At 41.3% G+C, this 14,479-nt stretch overlaps 1 protein-coding gene across 1 annotated transcript in view; it reads right to left on the bottom strand.

The window, feature by feature from the left end:
- PIGK (phosphatidylinositol glycan anchor biosynthesis class K) overlaps nt 1–14,479 on the bottom strand; it is a 55,863-nt gene that overhangs the window by 38,372 nt on the left and 3,012 nt on the right. Inside the window, exons 3-9 of the mRNA XM_050307290.1 lie at nt 13,458–13,549; nt 11,539–11,674; nt 10,243–10,354; nt 9,809–9,905; nt 9,349–9,466; nt 8,520–8,630; nt 4,045–4,217 (exon numbers count right to left, since the gene is read on the bottom strand). Of these exons, the coding sequence (XP_050163247.1) occupies nt 4,045–4,217; nt 8,520–8,630; nt 9,349–9,466; nt 9,809–9,905; nt 10,243–10,354; nt 11,539–11,674; nt 13,458–13,549 (839 nt within the window). The remainder of the gene's footprint in view (nt 1–4,044; nt 4,218–8,519; nt 8,631–9,348; nt 9,467–9,808; nt 9,906–10,242; nt 10,355–11,538; nt 11,675–13,457; nt 13,550–14,479) is intronic.

Genomic DNA, 14,479 nt, shown 5'->3' with positions numbered 1-14,479 from the left:
CAGGCCATCAAAACACACATGGATCACAAAATCCACACTTACCATTAAAACAGAACAAATCTGTAAGACATCAGAGGAAAATGCAGTGTGTGTGTGTAACTGATTGGTGTGCTTCATGTCATAAATTATCAAACCCATCTGCAATGTTTCTGGAAGAACAGTGCTACCTGGAATTAACAGCTTCTTCACCTCACTGGCAACTCAGCAGGGGCCTGCTAACTTTTAAGTTCTTTTTCCCTGTTTACATTACTCTGAAGCTGAACCATGAGGGTGATGTCCAGCAGGAAAAGTGGAAAATCAGATAAACCCCTGCCGTTTTACCCCCTCAAATTCAGCCCAAGCAACAAGCGAGACAAACTCCGGCTTTCCGTGCCCGTCTGAATTCAGGCGGGTCACGCAAGGGGGGCGAGGGCTGAGGGCCCCAAAGCCACCCCATCCCATCCCATCCCACCCCATCCCATCAATCCTATCCCATCAATCCCATCCCATCCCATCTCATCCCATCCCATCCCATCAATCCCATCCCATCCCATCTCATCCCATCCCATCCCATCAATCCCATCCCATCCCATCCCGGCCCCGCCCGCCGCGCTCCCTGTGGGGCGATGGCGCCACCTGCCGGCAGCGCCCGGGAACGGGTCAGGGCCGCGTAATGATGAGAGCTTTCGAATTAGTCCTAAATTAATCCTAAAAACGGTTTATAAACCCTAAAAGGACTACAAATCTGAGGCACCAGGTACAGACTGAATGGGGGATTTCAGGACACACCCAGCCCCTCTGGTTTTAAGGGAAGCCCACTGAGCTAAACAGCATCTACTCGCCAAACAAACAAACAAACAATCGACTGGTTCATAACGGGATTCCCCCAAGGCTTCAGGAACACACAAGGGCAGCTTTACTTGTTACTGACATCAAACTGAAAATAGCTGGTGGAAAAGGAGAAAGGACAGCAAAGAGATGGAAAAGAGACATTAACACACACACACAAAAAAATAGATGGAGAGAACATTAGCTAGTAAATACAGCAAATGAACCAGTTACTCATCGTTATCCTGTTACACAAGCGTCCTTCCTAACACAAGTGGCCAATTTATTTATTTTTAGGAAAACAATCACTGCCAGTAGTATCACAATTCCTTGTAAGAGAAGTATTAAATACAAAGCCTAATTCTCAAAAGCAATGAAACCAGGATGGTTTTATATGACGCCGTCTTTAATTCACTTCTTACTACCCCCAAGGGAAATATTCATCCCAATTTTTACCAACACTTTCTGCTGATACAGATCTTTTCCTCACGACAAGAACTGAAAAAGAGAAAGTGTTTCAAGTGGCTGTGGAGTTACAATCCAAGTTTAAGGGACACACTCCTAATTTATTACACATTCTAAACTCTGCAAGGCTCCTTCTCCAAAAATGCAGGATTTCTTCTACTCCTTAACATGGACTCTTTGCACTTGCATGGAGATGCAGACAAAACATAATCAGCTGAAGCCCCAGAAACCCTAGACTGTCAGATTTCCTGCTAAAATTGGCAGCTGCAGACTGAGTCAGGACTGAGGCAGCTGCAGAACAAGCCCTTTGAAGTGAACACAGCTTAGACTGAAACCGCTGCAAAGAAAGGAAACAGCAGAGGAACCTTCTCTTTATTTTTTTTAAAGCTTTTACTCACAAATATTCACCTACCACTACGTGGATAGAAAGAAAGCCTCTTCTCCTGGTTAATTAGCAGTTGTTCTTTGTGAGAGTCTCAGCCCAAGCCAGAGGAAACTTCAAAGGCCTCGCTCGTCGAACGTCACGGCGTGTGCTCACCACGGAGCTGCCAGTTCTGATCTGGTGGCACAGCCACGGCTCACGCTGGGCTTGGGAGTGGATCTGTACAGCCAACTAATTGCTAAGCAATTGTGCAACAAAAGAACAAACTCCTATTGAGAAGATTTGGCAAAGTCACAGCGGTGGGCGAGATGAGAACCTGAGCAATGTGCTGGCTCTACAACCCCGATCCACGTTCACACCTCACGTGACAGCACCTTCCTCACCCATCATCTGTGTCATCAGTGGCTTATCTCCTTTGTCTGGTCGGTTTTTAATGCCCTTACCTGCACACATGACACCTGCAGCTTTAAAACAAACAAATCACAGCTAGCACAGCACAAACTACTTCAGACTGTGTCAGAACTGCAGTCTGGATTTCATCCTCCGGTCATGCTCAGCACACAGATATTCTGTAGCACTCTACTGCCACCAGCATGTAAAAGGGAAAGAAAAAAGGTATCAAGCTAACAGTGTGTGAAGAATAAAACAAAGAGGACATGATTCATAAAGGAATGAAGCCTGGAGACTACACTAAATTCTAACCAAATAAAATGTGCACGCTCAGTAACCAATGCAATGTATTTGTGATCTCTCAGTTACTTCTTGGTAATTACTTCTTGAAAACCTTAAAGGGCCCGAGTTCAACTCTATATGAGATTTTCCTTCTTCATGAAGGCTTTTAAAACAAGGTTGGGCATGAACAAGTCAGAACTAACTTGGAAGGATTATTTCATTTGCAGTAAGATTGGTTTAGTTCTCTCCCAGTGATACCAAGAAGAATAAAGCAGGCTGTGCCAGCCCCAGCTTTCCCCAGCTTTTTTTACACCAGAGTGACAACAGCCATTGCACTCCCAAAAGGCACAGGCTGGCTGAGAAGGTTAAGAATATGCACTCACATTCTTTCATTCAGGAGTCATTCTTACATTAATTTGGGACAATCAGTGTTAGCATCTACTCAAAAATCACATAATTTGTGTTCTGCCTTCTCAACATCCTCAGGAATAGATGTATGTTTATAATATTCTTTAACTAAACCAGAGTAGTTAGTTCTTGTAGATCAGACCCTCCAAAAAATGCATTTTTAAAAAGCATTAACACTTTCAATTAATAAATTCACTTCAGGCTGTAATTCTTACATTTTTTGTAGCTACACAGAGCTGCCACACTGAGATGACTGACCTCAGAATCCTGTAAAAGGAATTCATTAAGCACTCCACATCACTATCTGCAAAGCTATATCACAACTTTTCAACACCCAACCCATTTCCTGCCTCAGAATAAAAGTCTTCCAAAATCTATTTCTCCTTTTAATCACCCACAAATTAGAAACCCACATGGTAAGTTTTCATCATGCTTTTAAACTAGCAAAATGTCTGGTTCTTGCCAAAAGATTTTTTTATTCTTCAGAGAAAAAAAAACAGATTTAGTGTCACTAGACAGTGTTTCTATGCTAAGGAGTCATAAAATGAAAGACATGTATGGTAAGTACTAATGCATGTGCTCCAGATAAAAATACAGCCTGGAAATAAAATAAGGAACTCACTAAACCTTGTAGGGTATTTATAACTGTGAGGATCAGAGTTACTGGTGTCTTTAAAACAAATAAAACTGCTTTAAAATAAATAAAACTAGTTTTGAGCAACAGTAAACGAGGTGGAGAATGACGTACATAAATTTATGTGTTGAAGAGTATTTCATCCCTGATATAGCACATTATTTCAGTCCTTTGTTTTCCCCCTCCTACAGGGCAGTATGATGAAACACAAAAGATGTACCAGAAATGGAAGTACAATTCTGTATAAACTCTAAAGAACAAGCACATCTTCTTTTGCATGTTCCCAATAGGTGGCAACAGAATCCCAAAAATACAAAGAGGTTTGTACTCCTTTTTTATTCATCCACAAAGTAACAGAAGCCCCGTTACAACTTCTGTCAATGAACTTGCACCAGCGATTTTAATCAAAGGGATCGCTGCATCTCAGCAACAGAAATTCTCAGGGGAGTAAAATGGCAAAAGCCAGAGAGCTCACAGAGCAGAAACGAAGCATTTATTAAAAAGCTGGTTGTTATCCAACAACTTATCGATGGTTTACACACAGAGCTTACCTCAGGGAGCGGGCTATCACAAGCAGGAATTTACAGTAACAAAATGTTTCTGAGCACTGAAGAAGAAACGTTAAGGAAGAAAGCCAAGTTTTCAGACAAATCAAGCCTAAATAATGACCACTTACTTGCTCTCAAAAGCAGCCACGTCCCGGTCCAGAGCGAGCGTCTCTGCCGTGATCTCCACCTTGCGCACGCTGCCGAAGAAATCCGTGATCAGAACGTTGCCAGGGTCCCGCTGGAACAGATCGGTTCGATGCCCGGGCGTGGAAACACACAAGCTTTTTGGACACACCTGAAACTGGAGAGCAAGGTGGACAATCACGTCCTGTCCCCCATCCATCATCCCCCATGCATCTCTACGTGCACCTTCCAAAATGGAATTGCTATCAAAAGGAAGATGAACGGCACATCAAACTGGCGCTGACTTCAGGAAAGGCTCCACAGCTGGAAAAAAGTGGTTGAACAAAAAAAAAACATTAAAAGGCATAAACACCTTGATTATGCATTTCAGAAAACCTTTATCCTGGCAATAATTGAGTTTAGAAAAGCTTCTGTGAAAGCCAACCATCAGTTACATTTAACTGGTAGAGGCACATACTATATTTCTGTATTTTGTCTCCATATCAGATGCCCCACAGCCAGCACACACTGCAACACCTGGAAGACACACACACAGCACTAACAAACTGTTTTCACTGGACTCAATTCTACATAAAGATCTCCTTGCAGAAAATAAGAAGATATAATAGTAAGAGATGTATTGCAGCATTCAGGACAGCATGCCTATTAAGTAACAAAATTGTTATGTAGATATTCAAGGCAATACCAATGCTACAAGTAGATGAAAAGCAGCCTGAGGCTTTCTCTGGACTCTTTGATGAATGTGGAAAGCTGAGTTCATGTTTCAATCATCAGAGACACTCAAACCTCACAACCCTGCGAGGCAGAGGCTCCAGAGGAAATGCTGCTGTCCATGGAACTCACAGGCAGCCCACACACCACCTGGTAACAGTGCTGGTTTTTGGGAGCCCTTGTGCATCCCAGCAACAACAGAGCATTTAACACAATGGATTCATCACACAGGACTAAGAAGGATGCTCTCCACATGGGTGCTCATCTTTCTTAATCTTAAATTCTCCAAGCGATTTTCACAAGCAGATCCATCAGTCACAGGATCTAAACTGCACCATGGGTCAGCTCTTACAAGGTTGCATTCCTATGACAAAACCACAGCTCCTAATTAGCTCCATGCAAATGCAACTTCAGTGATTCCAGATCATGACTGACAAAACCTCTGAGCTTCAGGTCATACTTCCCAGCAGAAATTCTGTGCTGAGCCTGACACAAAATGTATTGGCTTTTGTTGCTCATTCTCTTTGGACAACAAGCCCTACATTGAAAAGGTTTCCCAGAGAGGAAACCTGGCTTTTCCTCACAGAGGGCAGATTCTATCTCCCCATTCCTCCCTCCTGCTCTATTCCAGTTCCTCTTTTACAGCTTGGTTATTTTGTCTAAGCCCATGGCATTAAGCAGCTTGTCCAGGGAGACTTTCACCTCTCCATGAAGCACACACACCCCGAGCTCCTTTTTAATGATTCCCAACTCTCCTGCTGGCAGAGCATCACACAGCTGCTGAAGAAAAGACAGGGCAGATCCAACCTTTGTTATCCTCCCTGTGAAGTGAAAATGAACTAGATTCATCAGCATCATGCTTCCCATACAAACCCCCCTGTCAATGCACACACAAACCTTCTAAAGTTCCATTCTCACCAAAATGCTATCAATTTTCTCCAGCTCTGCTCCTGTTGAGGGCATAAACATAAAAACTAGGCCTCTGAAGTAAACTGTAAAAGGTATTTGTTTTAATCCCACCACTTGAAGCATAAATTTCTGCTGCAGCGATACCATCAAGTCTCTCTGCCAAGTTCTTGAGAGTACACATGTCCCAAAACAACTGCATCAGCACTGGAAGTGGGAAACTGATCCTGCACCCAACCGTTTCTAACTTGTCCCACAACAATTCACCACCACAACACGCTGATATGAATCTTACACCAAAATGTGCAATGGCAGTGAGAAGACTTCAACACTAAAAACCTACCAGTGTGACAAAAGGAGGGCTGCAAACAATCACACCACAGTGCAGTGACACCAATAACTGAGGTCTTGTGACAAAGAGAGAAAAGGCAGATGCTGGCTAAGTGAAACACATTTGATCCTGTATCAATTTTTCCAATTTTTAAAGGAAGATTCTATTCAAACAGAGCTAAACAATTCCCTCAACATGGGAGCTTTGTTACCTTGACTTTTCTTAACAACGATTTTCGTTTATGACAAACGACATCTCATCTGGAAATTTATTTGAATCTTATCTTAAAAGTTCAAATGTGTGACATTTCAATTCAGTCTTCGCTTTCTGAGAACTGTGATCAAGCCTAAAGTCAGTCATCTGCACAGCTTTATGCTATCCCTTAGCAACACAGATGGAGCAGGTGGGGAGTAGGTGGAGTGGATTGTGGAAAAAGATGTCTCATTCTTTGCAGGAATGCAATATCCAAACCTTAGGTGGATGTGAAGAGAAGCTGTTTCAAGAGTGGCTTGAGAAAAGTAAAGAGGTGATGGGATAGAAGCAGTGTAACAAATATACAATACTTCTAAAAGAGCACACATTAGACATATAAGAAGATCAGATAACTAAACATCAGTTAATTTAGTTTGCCAGAAACTTAAGTTATCCTGAGCTTGGAAAGCGTTAATTTAGATTTAAAAAAAATATATAAATAAAAATCAGACTTGGATAAGCAGTAAGTCTGTATTCTTAAACTAGCTAACACTGACAGTGCATTCCAGTGCCAAAGTATCCCCTACAAGTGCTGCCAAAAAAACAGGCTTATATCCTTACCCTGGACTAACCATTTGTCACTTTGAAACTCTTGGATGAAGCCCTGAAAAGCATCAACTCAAACTCAAGTGGTCAGGTTTGCAGGTCATGGCTCAGGACACGATCCCTGCATGGTCTGGGCTGGAAAGGACCTTCAAGATCATCTGGTTCCACTCCCCTGTCATGAGTGGGGTCACCTCCCACTGCACACTGGGCTGCTCAGAGCCCCCTCCACCCTGGCCTTGAACAAATCATCACAAATCACGACATATCTGGGTCCATCCTCTCTCGCTCCTAGAACAACAATCAGTAGGTTGGTGTACGATAAGATGACTTACCTGATGTGAGGAATTTACTCTTCCTATTTGGCACAGAAGCAAAACCAAACACACCATGAGGTATCTTCTCCAAAGAGCTCCAAAGGTAAACTGCTTGGCCAGTTAACAAATTCCTGCACTCTTCAACAACCAGATTAACATTCTGCTGGCTAGACCAGCTCTGTCCCTTCCCAGATGGTGTCTTACACTGTAGGAAGCGCTGTTCCCTTTTATGACCTTCTTTAATTAACACAAATTCGTTTTCTGTTAACAGTGCTATCTGAATGAACAGGCTAGAAGAAGATACTGAATCAATAAAGAATTTGCATTCTCTTCTTTACCAAGATTTATTGCAAAGTTATCTGTATCCCAGAGTCAGAAGGTATTAAATCATAGGACACAATTTCATTCCCGTGGAAGTAAAAGAACCTTGAGTCTTTGCTGCTGAATCAATCCTGTACCAACACAAAATCTGTCGAGTGTGGGCTGCTCAGAGAGAATTCTACCACACATGTAGCAGCCAGGCTAACACTGTCCTCTGCAGACAGAGAGTGGCATCAAACTTCTGAGCAGCTGCTGCTTTTACAGAAGTGAATCAAAGACAGTGAGTTGTGTAAGTGGTGGCTCTTGGACCCCTGACGCAGCACATCAGGATTTACAGCTACAAGGTACCAAAATATAATGTATGACTACAAGAAACTAGTGCTGGAACAGGAATAAAGGGTTAATAGGGTCAATAAAAGAAGGTTCCTTTTTATGTCATCTCACCTAACTGCTACAGAGGCATTTCCATACATTCTGTCATAGGTTATCTGGTTGGCTTCTTGTTTTCCTTCTGCCTCACAACTGAAATCTACAATAACATTTACCTAAGATATAAATTATAAGTCCAAACACTGATGGATTTGGACATATCTTGCTCTGGAATCTAAGCAGATATACAGATAAATTAGTCTCTGCAGGCATTTGTGATCACACATTTAGAATTTTAACTGCTAAATCACTCTTGCAAAACAACACCAACTCCTGCCCTTCCACAGCTGCAAAATGTCTGCTATCCATTATGCTGGTTTTAGAAGCCTCCAACTATCACTTTTCACACACAAATACTTCATTCCATTGAAATGAATATTTAATGAATATTTTATTAATTTTTCAATTAAAAAAAACCAAAATCTGGCTAGTTCCAGTTAATTTTTTCTGTAGCCAGCAAACCACTTTCAACCCCTTGAAGTGTTACACAACTAACAATGGCAAGAAAACCACCCTTCCCCCAAAGCTGCTTCAGAGAAGAAACAGCAGGAGCACAGAAGGCATTTGGAGAAGCCTACAGACAAAACAGATTAGTTTTGAAGCTGTTAAAGTCATTAGCATATCCATGAATGTTGAGTACTCTACTTACCAGGTCATTCATATTTGTCTGACTGGCAGGATGAATTTCTTCCAAGAACTCCAGCACGTAGAAGGTGTATCTGTCCATGAGATGAACACCAATCCCAAGGTCAGGCTGATGCTTCAAAACAACACAGGAGAACTCAGCATTCAGGAGGGAACAGAATGTAACAGCACGATACAAAAGCGAAGAATAATTTTTGTGTTCTTAGGCAAATTATGCAAAGAAAATTACTACCTGTGAAGCAACACATTGCTGATAAAGTGAATAATACAGTTTATGTATAATTCTGGTAATATCTGTGTTTTCCACAAAGCAGGGAACTCTTCTTCTTAATGGGTCAGCACAGATTTGAGGCTGCCCTGACCTGCTCAGGACTTTGAAAACAGGGCTGGGAGAGCCAGCGTGTCCTCCAGCAGTGCAGGTGATCCTGACCTGCTGCTTCTGGTCTGCCTGAGACCCCTCCTATTGCTCCTTCTGGAATTCAGCTGGGAAATAATTACAGCAGCTGAAAGGCAGTGGTTTGTCTTGGTTTCTGTGAAGGTTAGATTGAATATTCCTCACACACATCTCTCAGCAGTCTTACCATAAGATTTCTTCTTACCCAAGGCAATGTTTGAGCTGGTCAGAAATCCCTCATTAGCCTGGTTCTCTGGGACAGCACACAAAAACTGGCAGGCAAAGTACACTTACAAGTGTTGTCAAAATGACACTTTGGAACTAAATACCTTCCAGTTCAGCAATTGGAGGGGAAATCCTTAGATAAAGGTCAAGAGGAACCGTGCTTTTAACACAAGCTTTCTGAAAACTGTCTCCAGGATCACACAAATCTACTTACTGATAAAGAATCTTCTCCTACTTGGCTGCTAGCCAAGGCCATTATGTTGGGTGAATAAAACCGTTCGTACATGGATGCTCCTTGGCAAGTGTCAATAATAAACAACAGCTCATTGTACCTGAAAGAAACAAAACCAACCTCCTCAGCCATTTCTACTTAAACAACATATCCCTGCTTTGCTCTTTAGTTACCAGGACAGCTGCTAGGAACCCCAGGGATGGGAGAATTCACACTGGCTGGCTTTCAGATGTGAGTTTACTCAAAGCAACACATCTGAGCAGCTCTAACTGCAGGAAGCTGAAAGCCAAAAACAAAGCTCTTCCTTCTGAATGCAAACTTTGGTGCAATTTCATGGACAACAGATGGTATCACTGCTGCAGGTAAGCAAGGCCTACCAGTGAGACTTTGGGTATGTACAGGAAATACAGTATTTAATGTCTAGAGAATGCTCATTTCTTACCTCCTCTTCTGCCACATTTGTTCAAAGGCATCAGCAAGTTCTACATTGGTGATTTCCTCAGAATCCTGAAATTTTAGGAAACCGTTTCCCCCATGGCCTGACAGAAAAATCAGAAGTTAGGCAAGTGTGTAGGTTACAGGAAGATCTCAGCCTGGGGGGCCATTTTTCTAAAATAAGGCAAACACAATTCTCTTTCTCCACAGATATTCCAGCAGAAGGAATCGATACAGTAAGAACACTACCCATACACCATTTCAAATGGAAACTATACTGACTAAGTACTGCCTTACAGATATTTTCTCTTAATTGTATTACAAACAGAAAAAAACCCTTTTTGTTGATCCTTTCCCTCATTTGCACCAGTGATGCTTTCAACAAACCCCCCCACACGAACAACAAACACCAATAAACTGCATCCAGAAGCCTGTGATCACCTGTCATATATATCAGAATATTGCTTCTGTCATCAGAGAGAAGCCGTTTAGACCGCGGGGTGCTCGGTGGGATCCTCCCCGTCAACACACGCAGGAAATTTTCCACAGTGACCTGCAGAGAGGAGCCCAAAGTCACTTTCTAAAGATAAGAAAATTAAGCAGCAGAACATTAAAATACACAGCATATCTAAACAGACAAAATATTGCACGGTATAAACTGCATAAATCTGTTTAAGGCCTTACTGCAGGTTCACAATCAGGTGGTACTTTTTACTTTATTCCATTACCATCAGCCTGCTGCTTTATTATAGCCAATAAGTCCCCCACTATTATCATTTCTAAGTACATTCTCATTGATCTGAAAACCTGTCAGCACTTAGGTTCACTCTGCCAAAGTGGCTCATGTACTCACAAAATGCTCCCAACATTATGGTGGGTTACCATGGGAAAACAAAAGTTTGAATTCCCTCTGCGACTCACAAATGAAAAAATATTAAGTTTTTCATCACTGTTACATAAGTCTGAGTGATCAGCACACCCCAGCCAGATGGGGACAGTAAGAAATCCTACAAAACACCACTTCATGTGGTGCACACACACAGCTCAGATGCCAGTAACAAATCCACAAACAGAAACAAAATATGTTTCTCTGTTTCATGAGTGTATCTGTATTTCAGTGCTGTGCCTTCACTTCTTTCCATAAAGTTTCAGAGAAAAAAATATCTACTATATGCTGAAATATGCTTCTGTAAAGCTGTAATGATTACACAGCACAGTTAAACCAAGAAATTAATGTCTAATTTAAGATCAACTGGTAAAGACATTGTCTGTTTGAAGGAATAATCCACAAAAAGGAAGGTGACAGAATGAAGACTTTTATATAGTAATTACTTCATGGTAATGATTAGGTTCTAGCTTTTGTTTTATTTTAAAAGTTTATGCTAAAGATTAGGAATTGAAGTAGGTCTCCCAAAGAAGAGAAATGTCAGTAATAGGATTCTATTCCTAACACACACCAGGAGCTCCACACATCCTTTCAACTGCGGATTTAAAATAGCCAATAGGCTAAACATGTTTCTAGCATTATAAACTTCAAATAAAACAAACTTCAAACACAAAACCAAAGATCAGTGAGGGGAGGGAGGGGTATTTTAAAACCTATCAGTTGATAATAAAAGCCCAGCCTAAAATCAGAATTATGAAAAGCTCTTCCTCAGATTTCACAGATGCTGCATAAATCTTTAAACCAACACTAAAAAATAAAGACCCCAGAGGTTTTAATTAAAGCACAGTTACCTCATAGCTCCTGTAATCCACCTCCACATCATCTCCATAGACGTTGAGCTCCATGTTTTTGTGGCTGAACACGGTAGCCGGTTTGGGATTTCTGGGATTACAGGCCATGTCATCTGCCAGCATCAGGACAATGTGGCTGGGGAAAACAAGACCAAACCATTTCAGCCACTCTGCTTCCACACAACAGTCCAACAGGAATTACAGCAATGCTGTTTGATGGTTACAACAACAGCTTATAACATTAAAAAGGTTCTGGAACTGCAAAGGAAACTTTGCTTAGTTATACCCTATTTCCTTATGCACATCCTCACTGTAATGATGATATCACACCTAAACACAGCTGGCTGTTATTTATCTGCAGGATAAAGATGAGCATGAGAGTATTTGACATTGGAAACTTTAGGATACAGGTTTGCCTGGACCTAGGCTGACAGAACTCTTAATTAAAAAAAAAAAAAAAAAAAGGAGATTTTTATTAAATCATTTCATGCACCACCACAGAAGAAACAACAGCGTGTGTGCACCTTCTCAGACAGATCAATTAAAAACATTGTGATAATTCTTAATTAAATTGAGGAGCTCCTGAACATTTCTGAAACCATTATACTGCATCTGATACTCCACGATTATCTGTGCTAATGGAATTCTCCTGAAGAACACAAGTGGGCTGACACCAGACAATTTGTTGCCTTTATAGTACAAAATAAAAAACAAAAAACAACCCAGCACTTCACAGGACCAAGAAAAAAACAAACCCAGCATATTATGAAATAATAAGTAGTCCCCAGGCATTGTTGGTACTAAAAAGAACGTGCCAAAGATGTGTGGAATGAGCCTTTCCTGCAGATAACCTGTCCTGGGCACAGCCCCTCCTGCACTGGGATCCTCCTGTTCACCCAAACAACTCTTACAAAAGCAAAGCTCTGCATCCTGCAGAGAATGCTCTTTAATTCACACTCGATATGAAGCTGTGATGACAGAAGCCAGAGGAGGACAAATCATCTTCCTAATAAGTTTTGTTGTTGGAGGACAAACATATTTAAATCACACAGTTCCACTCAAAATAAGGCTATGGCACAAACCTCTCTAAAAACAACCAACCCCAAGAATCAGGATGTTTATTTTTAAGATGTGATTATGAGATTTCTTGGGAATTTTGTTTTGTGGGGGGTTTGTTTGTTTGTTTCTTTGGTCTTGCCAATATTTTGAACGAAGTCTTGCAGCAGTGAAACAAAAACAAATAAAGCAAGTTTGTCTAAGGAAGAAACCTGTTCAAATCCATGTAAAAACTGCTGAAAAAAGTAAAAAGTAGGTGTTCTCTCACAGCACTTCAGCAGGGCATTCCCTTCCATTGACAGCCCCCAAAGGCTTTTAAAAATTAGGTTTTAAACTCCTCCTCTTTCAAAAACTAGAAAGTCACTCTGGTTTATTTTTTCTTAAATAAACACAGAATCAGGCAGTTTTCACTGTGCAGACGTTGCCCTGGTCAAAGCCTTTCGTTTAAGGACTTGGTGCAGTTGCAGATGTGGAAGTCTGACAGCTTCATACAGTCAGAGTCACTAAGATGCTGAAAGGACATTAATGTACATCAAGAGTGGTATCTCAGAGTAGCACTGTCATTGCTGAGTGATTCATCAATCTTCCCGTTATGCTTTCACCAATTTACCAAGTGGCACATTTTTTTAGTGGCCAGATCTAACTGGCCTGTTCCAAGTGGGAGTTTCACCATCTTAACTTCTTGCTCTTCCTTTTGAACAACACTGCTGCACTTTTCAAGGCAACTGAGGTGACTGCATCCTTCCTTTTTGCTTTTATCCCGATAAACTGGGAAGATAAATGTATTTGTGTAGTGCTGCAGACAGCATGAGAACTTGAACAGCACATTTGCCAGGAATCTGGATTCACCAAGGTTCCCTCACCTATCAGGAATGCCCAGCCTCTTGACACTTCTGTACACTGAAAGGGTGTTTGCCACATGACGATAATTAAACCAGAATCGAGACGTACACACCTTGAGAAGAAAGAAAAACAGCACGTTAAATAATGTAAAAGATACAGCCTGGCCTGGCAGGTTGCATCAGAAGACAACAATTACAGGAATAAGTAAAAATAGGAACAGATCAGGAAGAACATAGCAACACCAAGAAACCCATGACACAAGCTGTATCAATCTTGGGTGTACCAAAGCAAAGAAACACTGACAATAAAAGTTAAAAAAAAAAGTTATTAGCATACTGACTCATGAAAAAAATTGTCATAAACCCTAACTAAGTATAGAAAGTGGCACTTTAGGGAATAATTCAGCAGTAGTCAGTGGATAAGCTGACTTTTTTTCATTTGCTTTCTCCTCAGCAAATGGAATTAAAAATCCAAGGAAGAGGTCTCATCTCAATAGCAAACCCATTCTGAGAGCATTCTTGCACAGAGGCATAAGTGAACTCATGCAGAAGGCACTCACCAGGGAAAATACACTGAGGACATTTGCATTTAAGGAGGAAGATGTAATAAAGTAAGAGCTAAGTGAGTTCTGTCCAAAATCTGAGCACAAATTCTCAAAAGCCCCGAGGGAGTTCAGGTTCTACAGTTCTGGCAGGCAAAGGGTCAGGGCTCACTCATTCCTGTATTTACAAACTCCCTAAATCAGACATTGTTCTGATTCAGAGATTTCTAAAAAACTTCTAAAAGAAGAGGTGACTTTAAAACCATAAGAACAGAGGTGCAGGAACAAGCATTTGGACAGTTTCTTAATTTTGCAGTTTGAAATGTGGAGTTTTAAGTTACACTTTATGTAGCATCTTCTCCTGTAGTTTTTTTCCCATAAAAAGAACTGAGTAGTATCTTGAGTAACTACAAAAATTCAGCCTGAAAGGATGCCCTTGTGTCCTGATCATCCTGCCAATCAGGAATTCCAAAAAGGCCCACGGGAATCAGGCTGGGAGAA

This window comes from Myiozetetes cayanensis, unplaced genomic scaffold, assembly GCF_022539395.1.
Source record: "Myiozetetes cayanensis isolate MyiCay16 unplaced genomic scaffold, myiCay2020 scf12, whole genome shotgun sequence".
NCBI lineage: Eukaryota > Metazoa > Chordata > Aves > Passeriformes > Tyrannidae > Myiozetetes > Myiozetetes cayanensis.
This window is presented reverse-complemented; position numbering and strand designations above follow the sequence as displayed.